Source organism: Artibeus jamaicensis, unplaced genomic scaffold (assembly GCF_021234435.1).
Source record: "Artibeus jamaicensis isolate MK-2021 breed Jamaican fruit bat unplaced genomic scaffold, CSHL_Jam_final contig_685, whole genome shotgun sequence".
NCBI classification, from domain to species: domain Eukaryota; kingdom Metazoa; phylum Chordata; class Mammalia; order Chiroptera; family Phyllostomidae; genus Artibeus; species Artibeus jamaicensis.
In genome coordinates this window covers 11,853,089-11,875,105 of record NW_026521924.1, presented here as the reverse complement: position 1 = coordinate 11,875,105, position 22,017 = coordinate 11,853,089, and the positions used below count along the sequence as shown (strand labels likewise).

General features: G+C 54.0%; 1 protein-coding gene across 1 annotated transcript; it reads right to left on the bottom strand.

Moving 5' to 3' along the window:
- Positions 1-1,436: 1,436 nt before the first annotated feature.
- Positions 1,437-21,595, bottom strand: ADRA1D (adrenoceptor alpha 1D). The gene is made up of 2 exons (XM_037147840.2): positions 19,417-21,595; positions 1,437-2,867 (listed from the first exon to the last, which is right to left on the bottom strand). Exons 1-2 carry the CDS (start codon positions 20,525-20,527, stop codon positions 2,266-2,268), a joined length of 1,713 nt encoding a protein of 570 aa, XP_037003735.2. The 5' UTR covers positions 20,528-21,595; the 3' UTR covers positions 1,437-2,265.
- Between the last annotated feature and the right edge of the window lie 422 nt (positions 21,596-22,017).

The window sequence follows — 22,017 nt, the reverse complement described above, 5'->3', positions numbered from 1 at the left end:
AAGCAGGAACGAGGCTTAGTAAGGGGTGGGGGGGGGGGGCAATTGGACAAATGTCAATGTCTTTGGAGACTCTCTTTTTTTCCCTGTCACATCTCACAGGACTATGCTTTTCTCACCAACAGACATTCTCATTTCTTGAGGGTTGTGAAAAGGAACTCCTGTTCCCATTTTGATGGGTACTGAGTCTCCCCTACCCCTCCAGTCACCTTGACATTTCACAGGGGCTACCTGGAGACAAAGGCCCCGTTGTTTAATATGCACTTTAGGGACAGTGTTTAATGAGTCGTGTGGGCCAGGATGGGAGGCTGGGGCACCGAGGACCTAGGAAACAGTGCAGTGAATGCCCCTCTCCCAAATGCCCCAAATCACTTGCAAAAGGCTCCCTCCTCCAGAAGGGCTGTTGCTACGCTCTCCATTCTTCTTGGCCACTCTACCACTTTTTTGGCAGGTTCTGCACCGGAGCTTAGCAGCTCAGTGCTTAACTGATGCTTAGAGCTGGGTCCCTGAATGCCTCTGCTGTAGTGCGCCTCCTCTGGGCGCTCTGCAGCCCTCTGCCATTTTCTGAAGGCTCCACACCTGGTGTGGTAGGTGCAGGAGGAGGTAGTTGTGTGCAGAGGGCCTCTGTGCCCAGGAGACGGGTGCTGAGGCTTGAACATCGGACATGGTTTGCCGATTCATCATCATGCCGACAGAAAGTACTGGCCGAGCTGTGTGTACCGCCTGCCTCCATGCCTACTCTCATGGGGGCGAGGAGGTCCCCTCACCTACCGATAAAATCCTTCTGAAGACTCCCTCCCCACCTTGCTCCCTTGCCCCCACTGTTGACCCTCTGGGGGCTCAGCTTCTCTGGCATGGGGTAACTAATGTTTACCCTGCTCAGGGACCCTCCCCTGCCATTGACCCCTGACCAGGAGCCCAGTGTTCAGCCCTCTGAGACTAGGGTCTGCTCCACTGCTGACCCCTGATTTGACCAACACCCCCACCTCTGGGAGATCACAGGGGCCGCCCCCAGTGTGCCCCCCGGAGCTAACAAGCATGGTTAGCTCTGGGCTAATAGGCATGGTTTCTAGGTAGGCATTCTCTCACTCACCATGTACACTTGCCTACTTGGATTTGCATATTTTTTCTTGTCATGTTTCTCCCATTTAGCCGGTGGCTGCCTTCTCCACTGAGGCCCTCAGAGTGTCTTAGGTACACCTGGGGAGACTGACAAACTGAAAATTTGTGCTGATGATTACTGTTCAGGTCCAAGACTAATCATGTGAATTTTAAAAGTCAACAACCTCCCCTCTGGAGTCCTTTGGTCAGACTACAAGTCCCAAAGGACAGCAGCCACTGGGTAGAGAGACAGTTAAGTTGAAACCAGAAAGGTGAACGAACCCCCGCTCTATCCAGTCCTAGGCCTTTAGTACTTGAAACATTTTAGAAAACAAAGAAAAAAAAAAAAGAAGTTCTTTATAGACTATAAGCTAAAGAGGGACAGTTTGCACAGTTTGGACAAAATAGAAGTACTCTTACCAATAAATATGTCTCAAAATGACAAATAAAGTTCTCCCCGTTTGACGGCTCCGGATCCCGGCGAGAGGTGATGGGCACAGGCACAACGAGCTATGTACAGAGTGTAAACAGTAAGGCCCTTGGAGGACGTAAGGAGGGGCAGGGCCAGGTGATGCGGGCGGGGGGGGGGGTGCGCACGGAGTTCCGGTAGGGGAGAGCGCGTCCACCGGTAAATACAACAGGCCTGTAAAATGGTCGTCCAATCTGCCACCAAAACTGTGGATGGCGGGGACAGGTCCTCAAGGTTCCTCCAGCCGGCAGTAAGGAGGACCGGTGTTCATCGAGAAGCCCTGGCCCCGACGACTTTTCCCTAGGGAGGCGGCGGGGCAGCCAAGCAGGGCCTCTGCGCCCGCCCCTTTCTCCGCAAGAGGAGGGACAGGCCTACCTGGCCATACTTGGGGCTGTCCACCCAGGGTTCCAGGCATGAACGGGGCAGTGTTTGTCAAAGAGATTGGGAGCAAATGGCTCTATGGACTCCGCAACCCCTCCCTCCGAAAGGAGGAGCTGGGGCAACTGTGTCCACGTGGGGGCCCATAAAATTCTACCCTTCCGGGGCACCACTCCCGCCTCAGTTTCGAGTCCCTGGTCCGCATGGGCCACTTGAACAAAGCCAGCCTCCCTCCCCACGCCCTCGTCCTCACCCTGCCTTTTCCGCCCCCACCCAGCACACCCTCACCCCCAGCCTAGCTGGAGAGGGGGGAGGGATCCTTAGATATCAGTCTCCCGGAGGTTGCTGTCGTCTGCCAGTTCACAGGCCTGACAGGTGGCGCCCTCCGCGACATCGTGGGGGACGCCAAGGGACACAGCCTCCACCTCCGAGCGCAGGGTGCACGCGGCCTCTGTGCGCTGCGCGCTCCCGGAGCGGATCTTGTGCGACAGGCTGGACACCTTGGCACGCAGCTGGGTGGTGGGTCTCCGGAACGGTCCAGGCAGCCTCCACTCACGGAAAGCGCGGGGCGGCTTTCCGCAGCCGGCGGCGGCAGCCTGCACCTCAGGCATGCTCGGGGAGCCTGAGGCTGGGAGCTCGGTGAGAGCCAGGGGCGCCCCGGGGAGCGCGGCACCCGGGCCGAGGGCGCAGTCGGGGCGGGGCCCGCCGGTGGAGGCCTGCCAGTGGGGACTGTAGACGCGCCAGAGGGGGCGTCGGCGCCGGCGACGCCGGCACTGGCAGCGCAGGAGGCGGAGGAAGGCGCGCTTGAACTCGCGGCTCGAGCAAGGGTAGATGAACGGGTTCACGCAGCTGTTGAAGTAGCCGAGCCAGAAGATGACCTTGAAGACGCCTTCGGAGGGCTTCAGCTGCGGGAACAGGGAACCTGCAGGGAACGGAGACCCAGGTGGGTTAGAGAGATGCTCAGGGAGGACGGAGGCTCAGGAAGCCCCTGGACGCCAAGGGGCCACCCTCCTCGAACTCCGGGGCCCTGGCTAAGTGATCAACTGGCGGCTATCAAGGTATCTCTCCCCAAACGGTTCCTGATATAATTCGAGGGGGTCCATGAACTTGGATGGGGAAAAAGGGTCATCTTCAGTTTTACTCACAACCACCTGAAACTGAGTATTGCCCTCAACAAGGAGGGTAGGCAAAAAACTGAAGTAGAATTAGGTAAAGCTACATGAAATTACAGTTTTTGTAGCTCAAAACTGGTGCAACACTGGCCGTTTCCTAAAGCTCAATCTAATATTCGCTGGTCCTGCGGATATTTTTCTATCACATTCGGTTGTTGCAGTTGTTTTGAAATGTTGGCCGTGCTCCTCACCACTTGGAGAGGATGGTCATTGGAATGCACCGCTAGACCTTATTTCATGCCTTAGCAGAGAGGCACATTGATGACTACATCACAAATTTCATTTAAAAATATTTTGGCAAGAGGTTCCATCAAATCAGTTTTACTTGCAGTCCTTTGGATTTTATTTAGTGCATTTGAAAGCGTGGCCCTGAGAAAGGCTCTTAAATAGTCCCTAGCCCCAAAATGGTAAAAACCCGCAATCCATGCTGACCGAGGCTCTGCCCCATGCCAGGCACTGCGCTGAGCTCACGTCAAACATTGCCCTGTTCCCTGCGAGTAACGTGGGTCAGATGTCATGGGTACGCAGGTGGGGTGATGGTGGTGCTCAGCCTGTGCGGTGGTGACCTCCCAGGGGTCTCAGAGAATGGCCAGGAGCCAGCCAGGATAGGTAGACGGAGGGTGTAGGAGTGGACAGGACAGATGGGCAGGAGAGTGACAAGGCTGGGGCCTGGGATTGCCACATAGGGTATGTTCAGAAAACTTCTCTGGGACAGAAGGGCTCTGGGAAGTTTAGCTTTTATTTTGTGGTCAGAAGCCCTGGATATTTTTAAGCAGGTGAGATTTAGGACCTAGAATTAAACCTCAGTAAACAATGCCCATGGGTGTGGGAATTCAGGACAGCAGGGCTGTCCCAGGGGGAGTGGCCAAGAAAGGCTTCTGGGGTGGCTTGAGGGAGCAGTGCCAGGCGGGAGGGGGTGAGGTAGGGGCACTGGGGTCTGAGCTGTGCCAGGAAGACCTTCCTGTAAACCTCTCCCCTGGCATCTCCGGCATGGACCTGAAGGAGTCTTGTCTCCAAAAAAGTATCTGACAAAACTCAAAGGCACAATCCAGGAAGCGAAGGCCACTCTCTCAGCCTCACTGGTCAGCAGCAGCAGCAGCAGCAGAGGTAGAGGGTAGGTGGCAGGAATGTCCCATTCCTGGCAGAAGCTGCTGGTGCCCAGGAGGCTGAACAGAGCAGGGGTAGGGGTCCTTGACGAATCATGGGACCTGCTCTCTCTTTCCCTTCCCCCCAGAGAAAAGAGAGCAGGCTCCCTAACTGAGGGGGCAGAGGTATCTGGGGCCCTTGCATATCACCCACCTCTCACCATACAGAGAATCCAGGTGCTAAGAGACACCTGGAAGAAGAGAGAGGTCCTGCAGCATCGCGTGGCACGGGCCTTTAGCACCATGGTCATAGAACCCTGAGCAAGTTATTTGGTTAGCTAAGTCTCATTCTCTGTGAAGTCCAGACAGTAATAGTTCTCTGGCAGGGATTTTGTGAAGGTTCATGAATTTCAGGGTCTAGAACTTAAGTTCTTAATAAATACTCCCCTTCTCCCTGTTTTTGTGGCTTTCGAGAGAGGAGACCTCAGGCCTGGAAGGGACCCATTTACCAGCTCTGCAGAGCGGCCAGAAACAGAAGCCTGGGCCCGATAGATTTGGGGGAGGCCGGGACATCAGTCAGGTGTGTTGAGGAGACGATATCCCCTAGGAGAGGAGTTGGGTAGTGGTCCCTGGACTATGGGGCCCACCAGGATTCACCCCCGCCTCCAGGAAAGCAGCTCTCCGAATGGCATCCCTCAATGGTTGCAAAGTAAGACAGAGTGCTGAAAATAACTCTCTGACTCAGCCCACAATTTTTTTATATTTAGCCCAGGATGACAAATCAGTGGACTATGCTTTCAGCGACAAAGCCTGACACCAGCCAAAGGGCACTGATATCAGTGTGGTTTTGGTCTGAATTGGTGGGTGACATGGCACACTGTATGAGCTGGGCCTTGTTGTAACCACTCATTCTCTAGTTTGTTCTCAACCAACCTGTGTGGAAGCCTGCTGCCAGCTGGGGATTCCTTACATGGTTGGAGCTGGGATTCAAACAGCCTTTCAGCACCCCCCCCCCAATTTTCCTACTGTGTCCTGCTGGTGTTCTGTCTTACTTTGGGCTCCCCCAGAAGCAGACCCTGAGACAAGGATTCAAATGCAAGTTGTTAATTTGAGAGGTAAATGAAACACCAGTAGTGGAGTGGGAAGAAGACAGGGAAGAGAAGAAAGCCAATAACAGGTGTTAGGGAATTCCTGGGAACTCTGGGAGACAGTGGAGAATGGGATCCTTGGATTCATTTCCTTGCCCCCTCCCACCAATGGGGTGAGGGATGTGGGGTGTCTATACACCACTCCTGTAAGTCATTGGTTAATTTTCCACACCTCCTACCTGCTGTGTGTGTGAACAAGGAGGATTTTGGTGGGCAGAGAGACGAAGGCAGGTGCTTGGGCGGAAGTTAGCCCACTAGTGCACTGAAGGTCTGAGGGAGGTGGGCGAGGCACCAACAGCATCTGCACAACTTTATTTGCTCTCTGCCCACAGTGCACAGACATCTTGCCTGGAAAATACAGACATTTGTGCTTTGAGCTCCAGCTTCTACAAGCAGTAGTTCCCAAGGGACATTTCCTGTTCTCTTCATAATTGGCAGTTCTGAGTCTCACAACTGTGTCTGCTTAGAGTGCTACATGCAGGCTCCCCTGTGCCTCCCTGCCTCCCCTTTTTCTCAGTGTATAGCCTCTCTCAAGGATCTCTGGGCCAGAGAGGACTGTGGGCAGGCACTTTCCTTCCCTTTGCATGTCAGAGATGAGATGAGGAACTGTCCTGAGACCCCTGAGGATGGGCACTTGGCTCACAGGCATTGTCCCTGCAATGCAGCCCTGCTGTGGGGGCATCAGTGGAACAAGCTCCTTCTTGGCCACTCTCAGCTTTTTCCTCCCCCAGCCATTCTGAGTTATGGCTCTTGGGTCGACCAGCTGTCCCACCTATCTTGCCTCTGCATCCCTCTCCAGCTGCCCAGCACACACCTTTGCCAGCACCTGTAGCACAGATACAGGAAAGCCTCAATGGGAAGCTGTGGGCTCTTTCTCCCAGTACCTGGCAGTCCCCCTTTCTGCCTGAGTTGGCTCCCACTTTGCCCATGCTTTTTTGAAAGCACGAAGCCCAGCTGTGCTAAGTAGTCTTGGCAGCTGTTATTCGAACCAGAGGCTCTCGTAGGATGCCCTTCCTTACCTTCCCACCTCTCTGTCCTGGAGCCCAGCATCACCTCCTTGTTCTCCTTTCTCTTGTGGTTCCTGCTTCTCTCTGTGATCTCACTTTTGTCCTTACAGGCATCAGATAAGTGGCCACACTGACGTCTCACTGTCCTCCAGCCACGGCAGGCTCCTTAGTCATGCCCTTGGCACATGATCATTCTGGATGCCCTTCCACTTTCTTCACCTGGTAGTGCCAGCTTCATGGCACTTCCTCCTGGAAGCCTTCCTCACTGCATCCCTTCCCAAGTGAGCAAAGTTAGTTGTACAGCGCCTCTCACACCTGCCCTAGCGTATCTACCCACTTCTAAGCTTCCCATCTACCTTAACCTTAAATGGTAACTCTCACAGCATGTTTGTCACATCATAGGTGCTGCGTACATTCTGACCCCTCTCTTTCTATTGCACCCTGCATCCCACCACTGCCTCTGTCTCAGCTGTGCCCCCAGTCTCGTCACCCTTTTTATCCATGCCTGCCGTCTCCTCTTCCCTACCTGCTTTTCATTCCACTGCTTTGCCTCACAGCCCCAACCCACACAGGTCCCCAACCTGAAGACACTTCTCTTGTACATTCTGGACACTTGTCACCTCACCGCGGCTTCCAGGGTGCCACTCTCTTGGATTTTTGACTCCTTGTCAATTTCCTTTGCTGCCTCTTCCTCATGTCCCCACTGCTGGATGTAGGAGTGCCCTTATGAGTTTTGTGAAGGCAGTAAGTTCTCTCTGACTTCCCATTTAAAATTGCAGTGTCCTCTCCTCACCTCCTGTGCTCCCCATTCCTCTCAACCGGCTCTACTGTTTTTGACAGCACCCATCACCTGCCCCTAAACTATTTGAGTTATTCTTCACTGTGGCCATCATTTTCTCCCCACATTCCACGGGCCAGGTCTTGCACCTGTTTTCTTGGTATTATCCTCGTATCACCTGGAAGACCTCATGAGCACACTGCATATAGTAGGTGCTCAATACTTGATGAATGAGTCCTTCTTCTTTGCCCTACATGTCCAACTTGTCACCATGTCCAGTGCATTCAACTTTGTCTCCAGTTAGGGTCCATCTCTTCACATCATTCCTGAGTCTGGCATCTCATTTGGTTTGCAAGGCTCTGATAGCCCCCAGTGGTCCCCTGTCCTCTCCATTTTGCACACAGATGCTGGATGCTTTTTCTAAAATAAAAAAAGTTGTAAGGTTTTCTGTTTTTCCCTCTGAAAACTGTGAGTGACTTCTGGGGGCTTTGAGGAATAAGCCCAAACTTTCTTGTGTTGCATCCAAGGCTCTTTAGGACCCAGTGCTGTCTTCATCTTAACTCTCTCCAAATTAGGCCACATGAAGCCACACGCAGGTCTTCTCACAGGGCTGGGCCCCTTTGGCCTTTCTGCTTGGTCCCTACTGCTCCCACGGTGCTTTCTGCTTCCTCCCACCTGCCCCTCCAGCCTGGGGTCAGGCATCCTCCTTGACCAAACCTGGGTTACACTTGGTCATGAATGCCTCTACTCTAATTACTAAAGTAGATGATTGCTCTATTGATTCCACTAGATTTTAGCTTTCTTGAAGGCAGGGATGGGAATAATTATTCTTTTCATCCCAGCCTGACCCAGAGCAGTTGCTGTAAAATATTTGTTGAATGAATGAATAAGTGGTGTTTGGTTAGGTGGCCTCTAAAGTGAGGAGGAAGGAAATGCTTTTCTGAGTGCTGAGTACCTACTAGGCTCCGTTCTGGGTCCTGTAAGTACTTTCATTTCATTTTCATGGCACTGCCATTCCACTGTGCAGAAAGATTTATTTATCTCCAGAGGGCAAGGGGCAGAGTCAAGTTTTGAACTTGAGTCAGTCTAGCCCTAAAGCCCTTGGCCTTCCTGTATCATCATGTAAAGATAGAAATAGAACTTCCCCTGCTCTTCCAGAGATCTTGGTGGTCAGACCACACACACTTGCTTTTTTTCTCTGGTAGCTGCACCAGCCCCAGCTCTGGGCTTTCACATGCTGGCCAGGCCATGATGCTCCCCCCCCACCATAGCGGGTATCTTCCCTGGCTTCAGACTTTGCCTGGAACTACTTTCTCTAGGAGTGTTTCTGTGATTAACCCCACTCCCCTGGGCATCTGGGGAGGTGGTAGTAGTTTCTGGACTGTATATTTCTTGAGCACATCTTACTTCTGCTTCCATCAGGCTAGGGGGCATTTGTTGGCCTTCTGTATGACCTCAAGGGTGCCTTGTGGGGGCTGCCACATCAGGTTTGGCTACTGTGTATGCATATCCATCCAGAACACTCACAAGAGCTGGGTTGTTGCCTGTTTGTAGGAACCACTTCTCAGGAGAGAGCATCAAACTGACCTCTACCTCCTAAGAGGAACACCAAGTTTCTTGGCTATGTCCTTCCCCTCCTTCAAGCCTTTGCTCAAAAGTCACCTCTAAGGTTTGAAGTAGATGCTGCTGGTGCCCTGTCAAGGTGCCCCCAGCTTCTAGCTGCTGTGAATGTTGGCTGTGAAGGCTCACAGTATCCTCTTTTGTGGAGAACTGCTCTCAGCCAGTGGGAGCTGCTTCAACCAGGAGATACCACCAAGGGGCAGTTCACAGCCAGGGACAGGCTGATGTGGGACAGAGAAGGCCAGCTTCCTTGCCTCCAGGTGGTACAATTCTGTGCTGCTGATCTTGCTCCAGGGCTCCAGTGGGACCAGGCTGAGGCCAGAGTTTGAGACCATACCCTGGGTTAGCTCTCTCCTGCCCTAGCCCACTGCCTTCCCTTCCTCACAGGTGCCTCCCGAGAGCTGCCCTCGGTCCATCACTTGCATAAAAAAAACCCTGTTCTTATGTAGGCTCTGCCTCTAGGCATGGGACCCAAGACACTCAAGGCCATGTTTTCAGGCCATTTCGCTTGCTTCGCAACCTACAATGGTGGGATTACGCCTTCATCATTGTACCAATTCTTTTGCCTATTGCTGGAAAACACAGGACATGAGTGTGCACACCTGTGCCCATTTGTCTCTACTCAACAGGCATGTTGGAGCAGGGTAGTGGCTGCATTTACCTGCCAATGAGGAGAGGTAGTATGGATGCAGGAGAAAGATCGTTGCTTCACTCTGCTCCTTGACCTTATTCTCTCATGTGAGTCTCCATCAAGCTTGCTCCCACCTGCCTTCCCCTACTCCCAAATTGGAATGCCTTTGTCAGGAGTCTAACGTAATGTGTCGGGTGGGCAGACATTGTTGGTCAGAAGTGGCAGGGCTTGCCCTGTATTAGCAGGTGGGCCTGCTCTCTGGCATGTTGGCTGGGACAGTTTGGCCTACACATTGTTGGGGAAACTGAGGCAGCAGCCTGTGAGGTTGGTGGGGCAAGTATTTGCAGCCTGGGTCATCACAGTCTAGTCCCCTCTCCTAAGAAACAGGAATGGCCAGGCCCAGGTGGTGATGCTGAGATACCAGTTAAGGCTCATGGTCACCAATGTGGCCAAGCCTCACTGAAGATTGACAGCTCTGATGCCAAGGGGTGGACTGTGTGATTAATAGCACTGTTTTGGACTCACTAGGAGGGAACGTGTTCTTTCTTGGCAGAAAGTCAGAATTCACAGCCAGTCTTACTCAAAACTTGCAGCAAACTGTGAAATGTCAGGCTGCACCAGCCTTCTCCCTTCCCTACTCCCTCCGTCATTAGTCGGGGGTGAGGGGCCGGTCCTAGAGCCACGGAGGCTGGCTGGTGAAGCCCAAGGTAGGAAGATGAGTCACAGACCTGTCCCGAGTCCTACTCTGGGTCCCACTCATTATTTCCTGATCTGTGGCCTTGGAGTAGCCAAACCCCAAGCTCTGAGCGCCCAAGGCTGACCTCTGCCAAATGGCTCCTATGTTCAGCTGAACTGGACCCTGATTAGAGCATGAGCCTCTCAGCTCTGGGGCTGCATGGACCAATGGCTCACAGGTCTGAGCTGATCAGTGCTTATGCCAGTGGAGGGGAGGTCTCCAAGCAGTGGTCACTCTCTCTGGAAGTCCCAGCACTCAGCTGCCAGGCATTGTCCACCAGGCCTCAATATCAGCTCTCAGGGGCCCAGGAACTCTGTTGGGCTGGATTACCACCCAGCAAAAGGAGGGCAGACAATCCTCTAGCGTTTGCAGCAGAACTTTTGGGTGGAGCATATAGCTCATGAAGCAGGATGGGGCAGGGCTCAGGTGGGGCCAGGCAGAGACTTTCCCTTGAGGGATGGGCTCAAGGGCTCTGGGAGTCTTTTGGGGTCTATGAGAGGATGAGGTCACCCAGAAAGTGACTTTCTCCTATGGCAATGCTCAGAACCCCATTGTGGCCGGTGTCTGGGGCATAAAGGAGCAGGAAACTGAGCCTGGTGTATGAGTGCAGGGGCTGAGGGGTTTGGTGAGATTTAAAGCTTAAAATATGGCTGCCACCTGACCTGAACTGAACCCTGGCCTTGGCCTGACCTCTGACCCTGGCAGGAAGTAAAAAGGACTCTGGAGCCAGGGGGCTTTTGTTCCAGTCCCAGCTCTGACATTTAGAATTAAGATTAATATAAAAGTAGACTCTGGCTGGTTAGAGCATTATTCTGATGTGCCAAGGTTGCAGGTTTGATTCCTGGTCATGGCACATGCAAGAATCAACCAATGAATAAGTGGGACAACAAAAAACAAGGGACGTTTCTCTCTCTAAACAAATCGATAAATTAAAAAAAGACTAATATCAAAATATTTTTAAAGAAGTAAGTAGCACAGGATATTCTTGCAAATATGTAAAAAGGAGGAAAGATCATAGTGAGAAAATGGGGAGGGGTTAAGGGTGAAGGAGCCACAGAGTTGAAGGAGCCACAGAGTTGAGGGTGAATTTTTTATGGGAAGCTTGGGACTCATCTACATGCTGTGTGTGTGGGCAGAGGAAAGGTCGAAAAGAGGGAGGGCTGAGCAGTAACAGATAGAGATCCCTTAGGACAGAAAGGGACTGAGAGAGATTCAGAACCAAAACGGAACATGTAGGACCTCTGGGAAACCCTGGAGGAGGAAGTCTGCTTATGGAGAGTGTGATTTTTCTTTAGCAAGTGCTTAGCTAGACACTGGTTCGCAAGATCTGATTGTGAAATTTTTAGGAACTTCACAATCCAGCTCATGTCTCCTTGGTAGCTTGAAATTGATCACAGTGGGAATATTTTCACCACGGAAATGGGCAGGTGCTACAAATTAACCCCCACTCCAGAGCCAGTTGTGAAGTATTTACTAGCACACCAGTGTGTTCCACATGGGAGAATGGTCAGATTCAAGGATTAGGGCTCAGAGAAGTGGGTGGAGGAGAGGGAATTTAAGATGGCAAGAGAAGATGAAATGATGGATCGTGGCAGTAGCTGGGAAGGAAGGCCTAACTAACCAGAGGGCAAGGTAAGGGCAGGGAGTTGAAGGTTTGGTCAAGGTTGAGGTTGATCAGCTTTTCCTGTACAGACTCTGTTTCAAGTAACCAAACAAGTAGTGGTACATTCTTTTTTAGAATTTTAGTGAACAAATGTACCAGGGATGGCAGAATTCAGATGGCATCACTCTAAGTCCCAGTGATATAAAGACAGCCATGGTTAATGGCTGCTAAAGCCAGCAGGTGAAAGGTTGATGGGACACTTTATAATGGATGGATCAGGCTGGTGGCTCCTAAACCCTTGACCAATCTTAATATTACCAAAAAAAGGGGTCTTGCTCAAAACACTTAACCTGATTCCGATCAAACCAGTTTATAGGAAGTACAGGGAAAGGAGGGACACATTAAATGGCACTATGGGGATGCAATCCCCAGACTGTGGGCTAAGGAGAATCTTATCAGTTAAAGAGACCTGGGATGCATATCAGCCATATGCAATGGACATACCTTTTTTGGATCCTGATTCAAACAAATTAAAAATTTGAGGCAATAGGCAACATTTGCACACTAGGTACATATTTAACAATTATTTTTTCTGTTATAATGGATTATGGTTATTTTAAAAAGTACTTATTTTCTGAAATACATATTGAAGAATTCATGGATGAACTGATAATGATGTCTGGATATTCTTCAAAATAGTCTGTGGTGGTGGGAAAGTGGGCTGGGGTCAAGGTGAACGGAGACTGGCCCTGGGTTGATAGCTGTTGTTGTTGGGTCACAGGTCCCTGGGAATCATCATACTGCTCTGTCTACTTAGTATGTGTTTGAAACTGTCCATGATTTAAAAAATGGGAAAAAACCCCTGACCTTAGATCACTTCTTATTCATAGTAACCACTCAGTAAATGTTAGCTGTTTTGTTTTAAAAATATTTTTTAGGTCACATAAATGAGAGGTCATCCCCAATGTATCACTAGTAAGGATGGTTGGCTTTACCTAGAGGGCTGTTACTCTAAAGGAAATAAGCCAGTCACAGAGGGACTGCTTGGTTCTGCTTGTGTGAGGTATCTAAGATACAGGCATACCTCGGAGACATTGCGGGTTTGGTTCCAGAACACTGCAATAAAGCGGGATGTGATCTTTTTGCTGGTGGAGGGTCTTGCCTTCAATTTGTAAAAGACACAACATCTGTGAAGCACAAAGGCGAAGCACAATAAAATGAGGTATGCCTGCAGTCACATCATAGAATCTAAGAGGGGCTGGAGGGAGGGGGAAGAGGGGCATTGCTAATCAGCAGGCATAAAGTTTTAGGTCTAGAGATCTGATGTACAACATTGCACCTAATTAATGATACTGTGTTGGACATTTAACAATTTGTTAAGAGAGATGTCATGTCCTATTCTTTTCATGATAAAATAAAATAATAAAAAATAAAGAGGGCCGTGCTTTGTCATCAAGATTCTTGTCACTGCAGGACGTGAAGAGGCCATGGGTCCTGTCACTTCCTCCCTTTATGCACATTGACCCAGCACCTACTGCTTGCCAGATGCCACCAGGCACAGAGAGGAGACGTAATGGCAGCCCCTTCTTCAAGTTTTTGGGGCAAGGGACAGAATAGAGTAGACATTACTGAGGACCTGAAGCACCCCATGTCTCTCCTCGTGTCTGTAGACCCCTACATGAGACCCCTGCATGACTGCAGGGAACCTGTGGAGATGGGTCCTTTGGCACTTGGCCACCACTCTGCAGATGCACATGCTGATTCTACCCTCCACAGCTGGCCGCCAAAGTGTGCTTTCCAGCGTGGACACCAGCTCCTCAGCGTGGCTCCTCTGGTCTGCGCCCACTTTCCTTCTATTCACTAAGGCATAAGTTTATGAAGTGCATACATTTTAAGAATATGGCTTGATGACTTTATGTATGCATACCCCAATGTAGTTACTGCCCAGATCAAGAGAGAATATTCCTGACCCTTTGGAAGGTTTCTCTGCACTCCTTCCGATGAATACTACCCGCCTGTCTCTCTCTCTTATGTATGTAACCACCATCCTGATTTTTATCACTGCCGATTAGCTTTATTTGCTTTTGAATGTCATGTACACAGAACCATATCATGTGTTAGCTTTTAATTTCAGATCTGGTTTATTTTGCCCAGCATAGTGTCCATGAAACTCATCCACATTGCTGTGGGCATCAGGTTTGTCATTTTCCTAGGTGTGTAGTAGCCCAGTCAATGAATATGCCTTGATTTATTTATCTATTGGGTTGATGGGATCTTGCTTCACTTTGTGACCTATCTTCTCATAGATTCTATATTCCAGGTGTTCCAAACCACAGGGTGACCCTCAAACACCTCCACTCCTCTATGCCTATATGTGCACCATTTTTCTCTGCCCTCACACTTGGTGGTATATGTAAGAATATTGACTGTGCACTCTGCAAAGGTATGGCAGAGTGTTTGGAGCATGAGGGAGCACCTAACTAGATCTGGTGGTGGTCAGGGAGGCAGCAATATCATGGGACCTAGGCTGACCATACGGGAGGGAGCCCCTTATATGGGGTCACACATGGCTGGAGTCCCAGGATGTCCTAGGACTTCCCATATCAGAGCCTCCCAGTAGCTGACATGCCTGGAGGCATATCTGGGAGGGGCCGTGGGCTCTGAGCCTCTGAGGCTGCTTTGGGTGACTGTGGGTGACTGACACACTCTACACATTTGGAGGGCAAATAGGAGGCCAACTAGGAGGCCAGTGAGGCTTGGCGACCTGCCGAACAAAAGGGAGCTGAGTGTGCAAGCTGGGCATTGGTCTGTGGTTGGTAGGAATGACGGGGGGCAGGACTCTGTGTGTCTGTGTGTAGACAGGTCCACCTCTGGGCATGGCTGCAGGTACTTGCCAGGCAGGCCAAAGCCAGACTCAGTGAGGTGCAGCCTCCATGAGACTGTCAAGAGAGATGGGGCCTCTGGAGGTGACTGAGAGAGGAAGGGAGCTCTCCGCAGATGGGCACTTTCCTGCCTGGGACAGTGCTTCTGCAGTCCCTCTGTCCCCCTCTTGCCTGCAGGGAGGGTGACTGGCATTTCTACACCAAAAGGCTGTGGGTGAGGGGACCCTTGCACTGTGTGTCCGGGGCACGAGGCTTTCATCAGGTGCACTTCCTGCATGCCCCACCCCCGCCATGACTCCCTTTTGGGGGCTCCTCCGTGGACGTCTGCAGGCAGCAGGCCCTAACTGCTGCCTGTCTCCATACACGCTCTGCGAGTTTGGTTTCTTCTGGACATTGGGCTAAAGGTTTCTTATAAGAAGGGACCTTTCTGTAATGTCCTGTGATTTTCTCAGGCACCCAGTCCTGCTCCAGCTGGCTATAGTGTGGGCAGGAGGTACATTTCTGTCATGGGCAGGAGTGCCAAGAGCCCTTCCTCCCAGGACTGGGGCCATGTACTCTGCCGTCCAGACTGGAACATCTTTGGGGGTGAAGGGGGGCACTACTAGTAGTCATGTGGGTCAACATGCATAACCGAGAGTGTCCTGGGCAAACCGGGATGTGCAGCCATTCTGCACGGAGCAGACAGCCCCGCTGAGCATCAGCATGGACCACCAGGCAGGTGGGTGCTCTCTCACGAGGGTGAGTGCTATTTCTCATGTCCTTATACAGCTCCCCAGGTGTCCTGGAAAGGCAGGGGCTTGCTGCCCAAAATCACAGGGTCAGACATGTGATGTCTCAAGTTCATTGAGCTGACCCTCTGCCCGCCCGCCACATGCCCTCCAGTTGTTCCTTATGGGGAAAGGAGACAGCTGGAGGTGTGGGGGATGACCCCTAGCCCCTCTTCAGGCCCCTCAGGATTTTAGGTGGCTGGTGTCTCTGTCCCAATCTCTCTTGGCCATTGACCTGGGCCCCCAAAGTCCCCATGGTTCAGGACATCCCGTCAGTACCTCTCTCTGCTGTGGCTCTGGCCTGACACAACGTTTCAGGTTTATAGATGGCAGTCAACCGTTCCCTGTGCCAAGGTCCCTCTGGGACCTCAAGTTCCCTTCTTAGGGCCCTTGGTGACCTCTGGGCAGTTGGGGCCACTCACTGGCTATGTCACTACTGCAGCTGTGCCTGCAGCTTCCACTTGGCTTTGGGTCTGGAGGTGCAGGTAGGGAGCATCCTGGGTCTGTCTGACACTCCCTGGGTTTTGGCCCTACAGGGTGCCTTTGTTCTGTTCCCATGGCCTGTGCCCTTGCTGGCAACCACTACTCTTTCTTAACCCCTTCATCTCTGCTGCTCTTCACACCTGCTGTAGGGACCGGTGCCTGGGAGCGGAAAGGTGCCAGTCCCGGCTGCCTGCTTCTCTGCCTCCTGATTTCCTCCAAGTGGGAGCTCCCCCAGGCCCTGTCCCCAGATCCTCTCTTTCCTTTGCTCCCCCATCCTCTTTCTGGGAGACCATACTGCACATTCCTGCTTCTGCAACCACTCCCATTTGGCCCCCTTACCTAAGTTCCCAATGCCCTCCACCCCCACCACACACGGCACCTCCTACCAAAAGGCCACCTTGGATGCCACGTCCCCCCACCCTCAAAAAGAAAGTTGCTGTTCAGAATGTTCCCTGTTCCTTCAATGGTGCCTTCCTCCTCCCAGGCCTGGGAGCAGTGCTGGGGGTGTCAGATCCTTCTGGCCACCTCGTCCGTCCTGTGAGCCCTCAGGCCGCTCTTTCCCCTAACTCAGGCTCTGTCCAGTTCTCTCTGTTGCTCCGCCCACCGAGCCACATCATGGCAATTGGAATACTCAGTGTCCCTGCTTGGCCTCTGTCCTGTCTGTTTGCTGTTGCCAGAATCCACTCTGCTCGGCTCCACCAGCAGCCATGGGCTCTGCTCTGGGACTCAGGGAGACGCCCTGGGAGGCTGGGCCCGGCCTGGACCAGTAGGAAGGAGGAGACAGGGACACCCGTCCCACCCCCCTGGGGTCCCCACGCCAGGTGTGAGGGACAGCCGAGAAAGGGCAGTGTGTACCAGCCAGGGGCAAAAGCCATGGAAATTTAGAAATGACTTGCTGGGAGCGGGGACACGTGATCTCGACCTGAGAAAACAGCAGCCTTTTGCAGTGTTGATTGTGACAGTGAGGAATTAGTGACAGGGAACACTCGGTGGGAGACGGCGTCAACACGCCTCGGAGCCTCTCAGGCAGCACCGTGTGAGCCAGCATGGGTGCGGGCAAAGCTCAGCGCCACAACGTGGGGGAAAAGGGCAAACGAAGATGGATGCACAAGGCATGGTGCGATTTACACACACCCCAAGGGCACACAAAACAATAAATTATTATTATGATGGGTACTGATATTTGTGGGAAGAACACAAACGTGTGGGAGTGCTGAATACCAGGTTTGCCTTTGGGGAGGGAGGCAGGGAGGGAGCAAAGGAGAGCAGGAGGAGGGAGCCTAGTGGCGGCTGCGCCCTGTTTCTTAGAAGAGAGAGAAAGGGATGTGAGGCAGATAGGGCGCAGTGTGAGCATCCGTTCAATATGGGTGATTGCAGGTACAAGGGCATTCGCTGGATTGTTTTCTTATCATCTCTGCATTGTTCTGTAGCTAAAAATTGTAGAAGAGGTGAAAAGGCCATGAAGGGAGGTGGCGTTCTACTACACACAGGTTTTTTATTTCCTACAGGGGGTTGGTTGGCGTGAACCGAGAGGCGGTGGGGGGGCCGCGGGATGAGAGGACCTGGGACGACAGGGCACAGCCGGGCGAGGCCAGAGCAGGAGCTGGCTGGCAGGGAAAGGAGCCTGGGGGGCTCTAAATACTGGGTGGTGGTGGGTTTCTAAGGCGGGCCACACGGACTTTCTCCTGCCCCTACTTGTCTCCCCCTCCCCCGTTCCCTCCCTCTCTCTGGCTGGGTGATTTTCAAGTCAGTGGTTTATTCCTTTCTTATCTCGTATTGAGCATATACTAGAAAAGCAACAGCCCACATGGCGCTGGCCACGTGCCACCGTCATAGTCACACATGATATCTCACTGAAACCTTGTAACACCCCTGTAAGTCGTCATTATAACCATCACCACCATCCCTACTTTGTAGATGGGGAAAGAGAAGTTCAGGGGTTTGCTGGAAGTTACACAGCTAGTAAGCAGTGGGGCTGGGGTTTGAACCCAGGCCATCTGGCACCAGAGCCTGTGGTCCTGGCTGCTGGGGTCTAGTGCTCTTCACATGCCAGGCACGGTGCTGGGTGCTGTGGATTTGGTGACCACAGAGCCAGTATAACCCTGCTCTTGCAGAGCTGGGCCAGTGGGAGAAGTCAGACACCAAACCAAGTGACACACAGATGTGATTACTGAAGAGGGGACATTTATGCCAAGACCTGAAAGTTGGGGAGTTAGCCAGGAGGGGTTGGGGAGAGTGGGCCAGACAGGGGGGAGAGCAAATGCAAGGGCGTGATTGATGGATGTGGGCAAAGAGAGGGACCACTCACCCAGGTTTGTCCCCACTGTCCTGGTCCATGCCTGTGGCTCCAGCACAAATATCCCTAGTGTTTCATTTTGGCTTGGACAATAATAACTTTGAAGGTCACCCTCTCCTAGGCCATGGTAGAGAGTCTGGATTTTTTTTCCCCACGGCAGTGGGGAAAGCATTGAGGGGTTTTCGTAGGTAGCGGCACTAATTTATAATTTATAAAGGTCACTCTGTGTGGAGAGGGCCTGCAAGGGAGCAGGAGGGAGGCCATTGTCCCTTTGCCGACTCGGCTGCAGCGTTTGGAAGCAGCAGGACTGGGGAAGGCAGGGGAGGCCCCAGCGCGGGCCTGCTGAGGCTGCAGCCGTGGGTGAAATGACTCAGGGCAAATTCGTCCGCAGAAATGCCCTTCTTCTCTCCCCTGTGCTGACCCAGCCTCGAGGCTTCCAGGAAGGCCCTCAGCGGTGGGAGGAAGCCCCTGAGAACAGCTGCCCGCCTCCCAGCACTGCAGGGACCCTTGTGGGGGGGGGGCATGGGAGAGTTTTCCAGAAGAGCTGAAGGACTCAGTAAATTTAGAAAATGACAATAGAACAACATTAACCTTCGATTGGATCATTTGCCTCTTTCCCCTTCCTTCTTACCCACACACAGTTCTAAGAGGAGCCTGTCGCAGTTAGAAGCCCAGGGCATTCACAGACACTGGCTGGGGAGGGTCTCGGCATGGGGCCAGCTTCCAGACTGAATGAGTGCTGGGACAAAGCAGGTGGCTTCTGGTGCCTGCTGATGTGCATGTTGACTGGCCTGGGCTTGCTGCCCCTGAATGAATGCAGGTCCACCCTCCCTGTGAGCCCACCGCTGGGAGTTGACAGGTATCTGGGAGCGTGTGTGTGTGTTAATATGTGGATGAGCACATACCCTATTGACCAGAGACTATGGGCAAATGCCCTCCCGGGTTTCCACAACCTTTATATTTAGCAGGGTCCAGAGTATAAATCGAGCCCAGGCCTGTAATGGGCAATGAAGAGGGGGAAGGACAGAAAAGTTAGAAACCTGTAAAACAAATCCTATAAGCACGAAGAGCCTCTTGTTTGTCCTCCACAAATCGGAGCCACGCAGCTGTCTAAGAGACCAGGGAGGTTGCTAAGTCCACCTTCCACGTTCAGGTGGAGAGCCACTCGTCCCCCCGGGAGCGCTATCCAAGCCTGGGTGCCTAGATGGCACGGCCACCGGCCAGGGAGGAAGGGAAGGGGCTGGTGGGAAAGACGTCACTCACCAAGTGGCAGGACGAAGAAGAACGGGAACCAGCAGATCACGAAGACGCCCACGACGATGGCCAGCGTCTTGGCCGCCTTCTTCTCGCGGGAGAACTTGAGCAGGCGCACCGACAGCGAGCTGCGAAAGGTGTGGCCCTTGGCGCTGCGCATCCCCCGGCGCGCCCCGTCTGTGCCTGAGGCGGCGCCGCGACAGTGGATGCGCAGCACCACCTCGGAGGCCTTGCCCCGCTCGCGCTTGACGCCTGCCTCGAGGCTGCGCGTGGTGCTGCGCGCTACGATGTACACGCGGCAGTACATAACTAGGATAACGGCCATCGGCAGGTAGAAGGAGCACACGGAGGAGAAGACGGCGTAACCCACCTCCTCGGTGATGCTGCAGAAGCGCTCGTCGGGGGGCACCGGCTCTTTCCAGCCCAGCAGAGGCCCCACGGACACCACGAGAGCTACGGCCCAGAGCAGCGCCAGGATGGCGGCCGCCTTGCGCTCGGTCATGATGGCCGGGTACTTGAGCGAGTGGCGCACGCCCACGTACCGGTCCACGGAGATGGTGCAGAGGCTGAGGATGGAGGCAGTGCAGCACAGCACGTCCACGGCGGCCCACACGTCGCAGAAGACCCGGCCGAAGGCCCAGAAGCCCAGCACCTCCATCGTGGCCGAGAAGGGCAGCACCGTGGTGCTCAGCAGCAGGTCGGCCACGGCCAGGTTCACAATGAAATAGTTGGTGACCGTCTGCAGGTGGCGGTTGCAGGCCACCGAGAGGATGACAAGCAGGTTGCCGACCACGGCCAGGAGGATGAAGGCGGCCAGGAAGACGCCCACGCCCACTCCCTGCGCGCTCACCACCAGACCCCCGACGGCCGCCGTGCCGTTCACCTCGCCGCCCGCGCCCGCGGCCCCCGGCTCCCCGGCGGAGCTCCGGTTGTCCTCGCCACTGCCCGCGCCTACCACGCCGCCGCCGCCGGCAGCCCCGGGCACGCTGCCCACCGCCGGGCCCTCCGAGGCGGCGGGGCCTCCCGCACCGCCCCCGCTGCCGCCTGCGCTGGAACCCGGGGCGCTGCTGTCCGGGCGGGGTCCCTCAAAACTGACGCTCAGTAGATCGCGGAAAGTCATCTCAAGGCGCGGCCGTCGGGGGCCGGGCCCCGACGCAGGACAAGTGACTGTCAGGGAGGGGGGCGCCGGGCATAGCCGCAGGGCTCTGGTCCGGACGCGCGCGCCGGTACCGTCGGAGTCCCGCCCAAGTTCCCTTGACTTCCGAGCGCTGCAGGTCTTGAGCGGAGCGAAGCGGCAGGGGCAGCGGCAGGGGCAGCGGCAGGGGCTCTCCGAGGCCGGCGTGGAGTCGGATGAAGAGCCGGGTCGCCCGCGCACTGCGCTTTCCGAGTGTGCCTAGGCGAGTGGGAGAAGCGGCGGCTCCCTGCCCGGGCGGTGCAGGCGGCGGCCACTGCGGCGCTCGCGACTGGGCGCTGGGGGCGGGACGGAGGAGGGGCAGCGCCGGGGAGGAGAGGGGGCGGCCTGTGCCGGGGGTAGGTGACGCCACACTCACCGGGGACAGGGGCTTTGTGCTCCTGGCAAGCGGGCTTTTGGGGGTCCGGAGAATGTGGGGTGCTGCGGCGCACCCCAGCACCGCGGCAGCTACCCCAGCCTCGCTGCGGGTGCCCACGTCCACCCTCTCTGCGTGTGGTCCGCCCTGCGATCCCTCCCGCGCCTCTCCCCGGCCCCGCTCTCTTTCCCTTCAGCTGCGTCCCCCTTCCTCCCTCCCTGTCCTCAGCCTCTCCGTCACTCGCGGGTGCCCTTGGGTGCTTGCAGTGTCGAAGGCGCAATTCCCGGGTCCCCGGGCTTCCGGCTCCGGCCGCCAGGGAGCAGCAAGCGCCCGGGGTCTGCGGACTGCGGACTGGACCGCGCGATGGCCTGGCGAGTCGCCTCCCGGGACCGCCTGGATGGATTTGTCGCTCCTGCTTCCTTCTCTCGGGCTGCTGGCCAGGGGAGGGTCTTGATAGCCTCTGTCCAGTGCGGTGGCGAGGAAAAAGCCCCGGAAGGGGTCAGATGCCTGTCCAGGCCTGGGATGGGCGAAGAAACAAGAGACTGTATGGTGACAGACCGTGGGCCCTGATCGCGACACATCGGTTTGCACAGACTGGCTTCCGCACTGTTACTTGACTCCATATCAGACGGTCGAATAAAACTTTCTCGCCACACTAAATAAGTGGCCTCCTTCCGGGGAGCGAGGGTTTAAGCGCTGGAGGGTGGGAAAGGACACTTGGCGGGGTGGTTAAGGGGGAGGGGTCAGACAGTCCGGCTCCAAATCTAGGCTCCACCCCGTATTAGCTGTTTGACTTCTTTGTGCCTCAGTTCCTCATTCTTACAACAAGGGTGAGAGTAGTGTCTACTTTATGCGTCCAAGTTAAATGGGTTAATTTATGTTAAGTCTCCTGAGCAGTGTCTCTGTTTGTTAGCTGAATGGGGCTTGGTGGGGCAAGATTTGCACAGGGAGGACCGAGGGCAGAAGGGGTGTGGAGCTGGAATGAACCAGGGACCCAGGTGCAGAGTTTGAGGAGCCTTTTGCTGACTGGGTAGGACTGGGTATGGAGAGACAAAAAGAAAAT

Coding starts and splice junctions, on each gene's coding strand:
- ADRA1D (XM_037147840.2), bottom strand. CDS start 20,527: ATGACTTTCCGCGATCTACTGAGCGTCAGTTTTGAGGGACCCCGCCCG. Junction 2,868..19,416: donor CTTCTTCGTCCTGCCACTTG/GTGAGTGACGTC, acceptor CGTTCCCTGCAG/GTTCCCTGTTCCCGCAGCTG.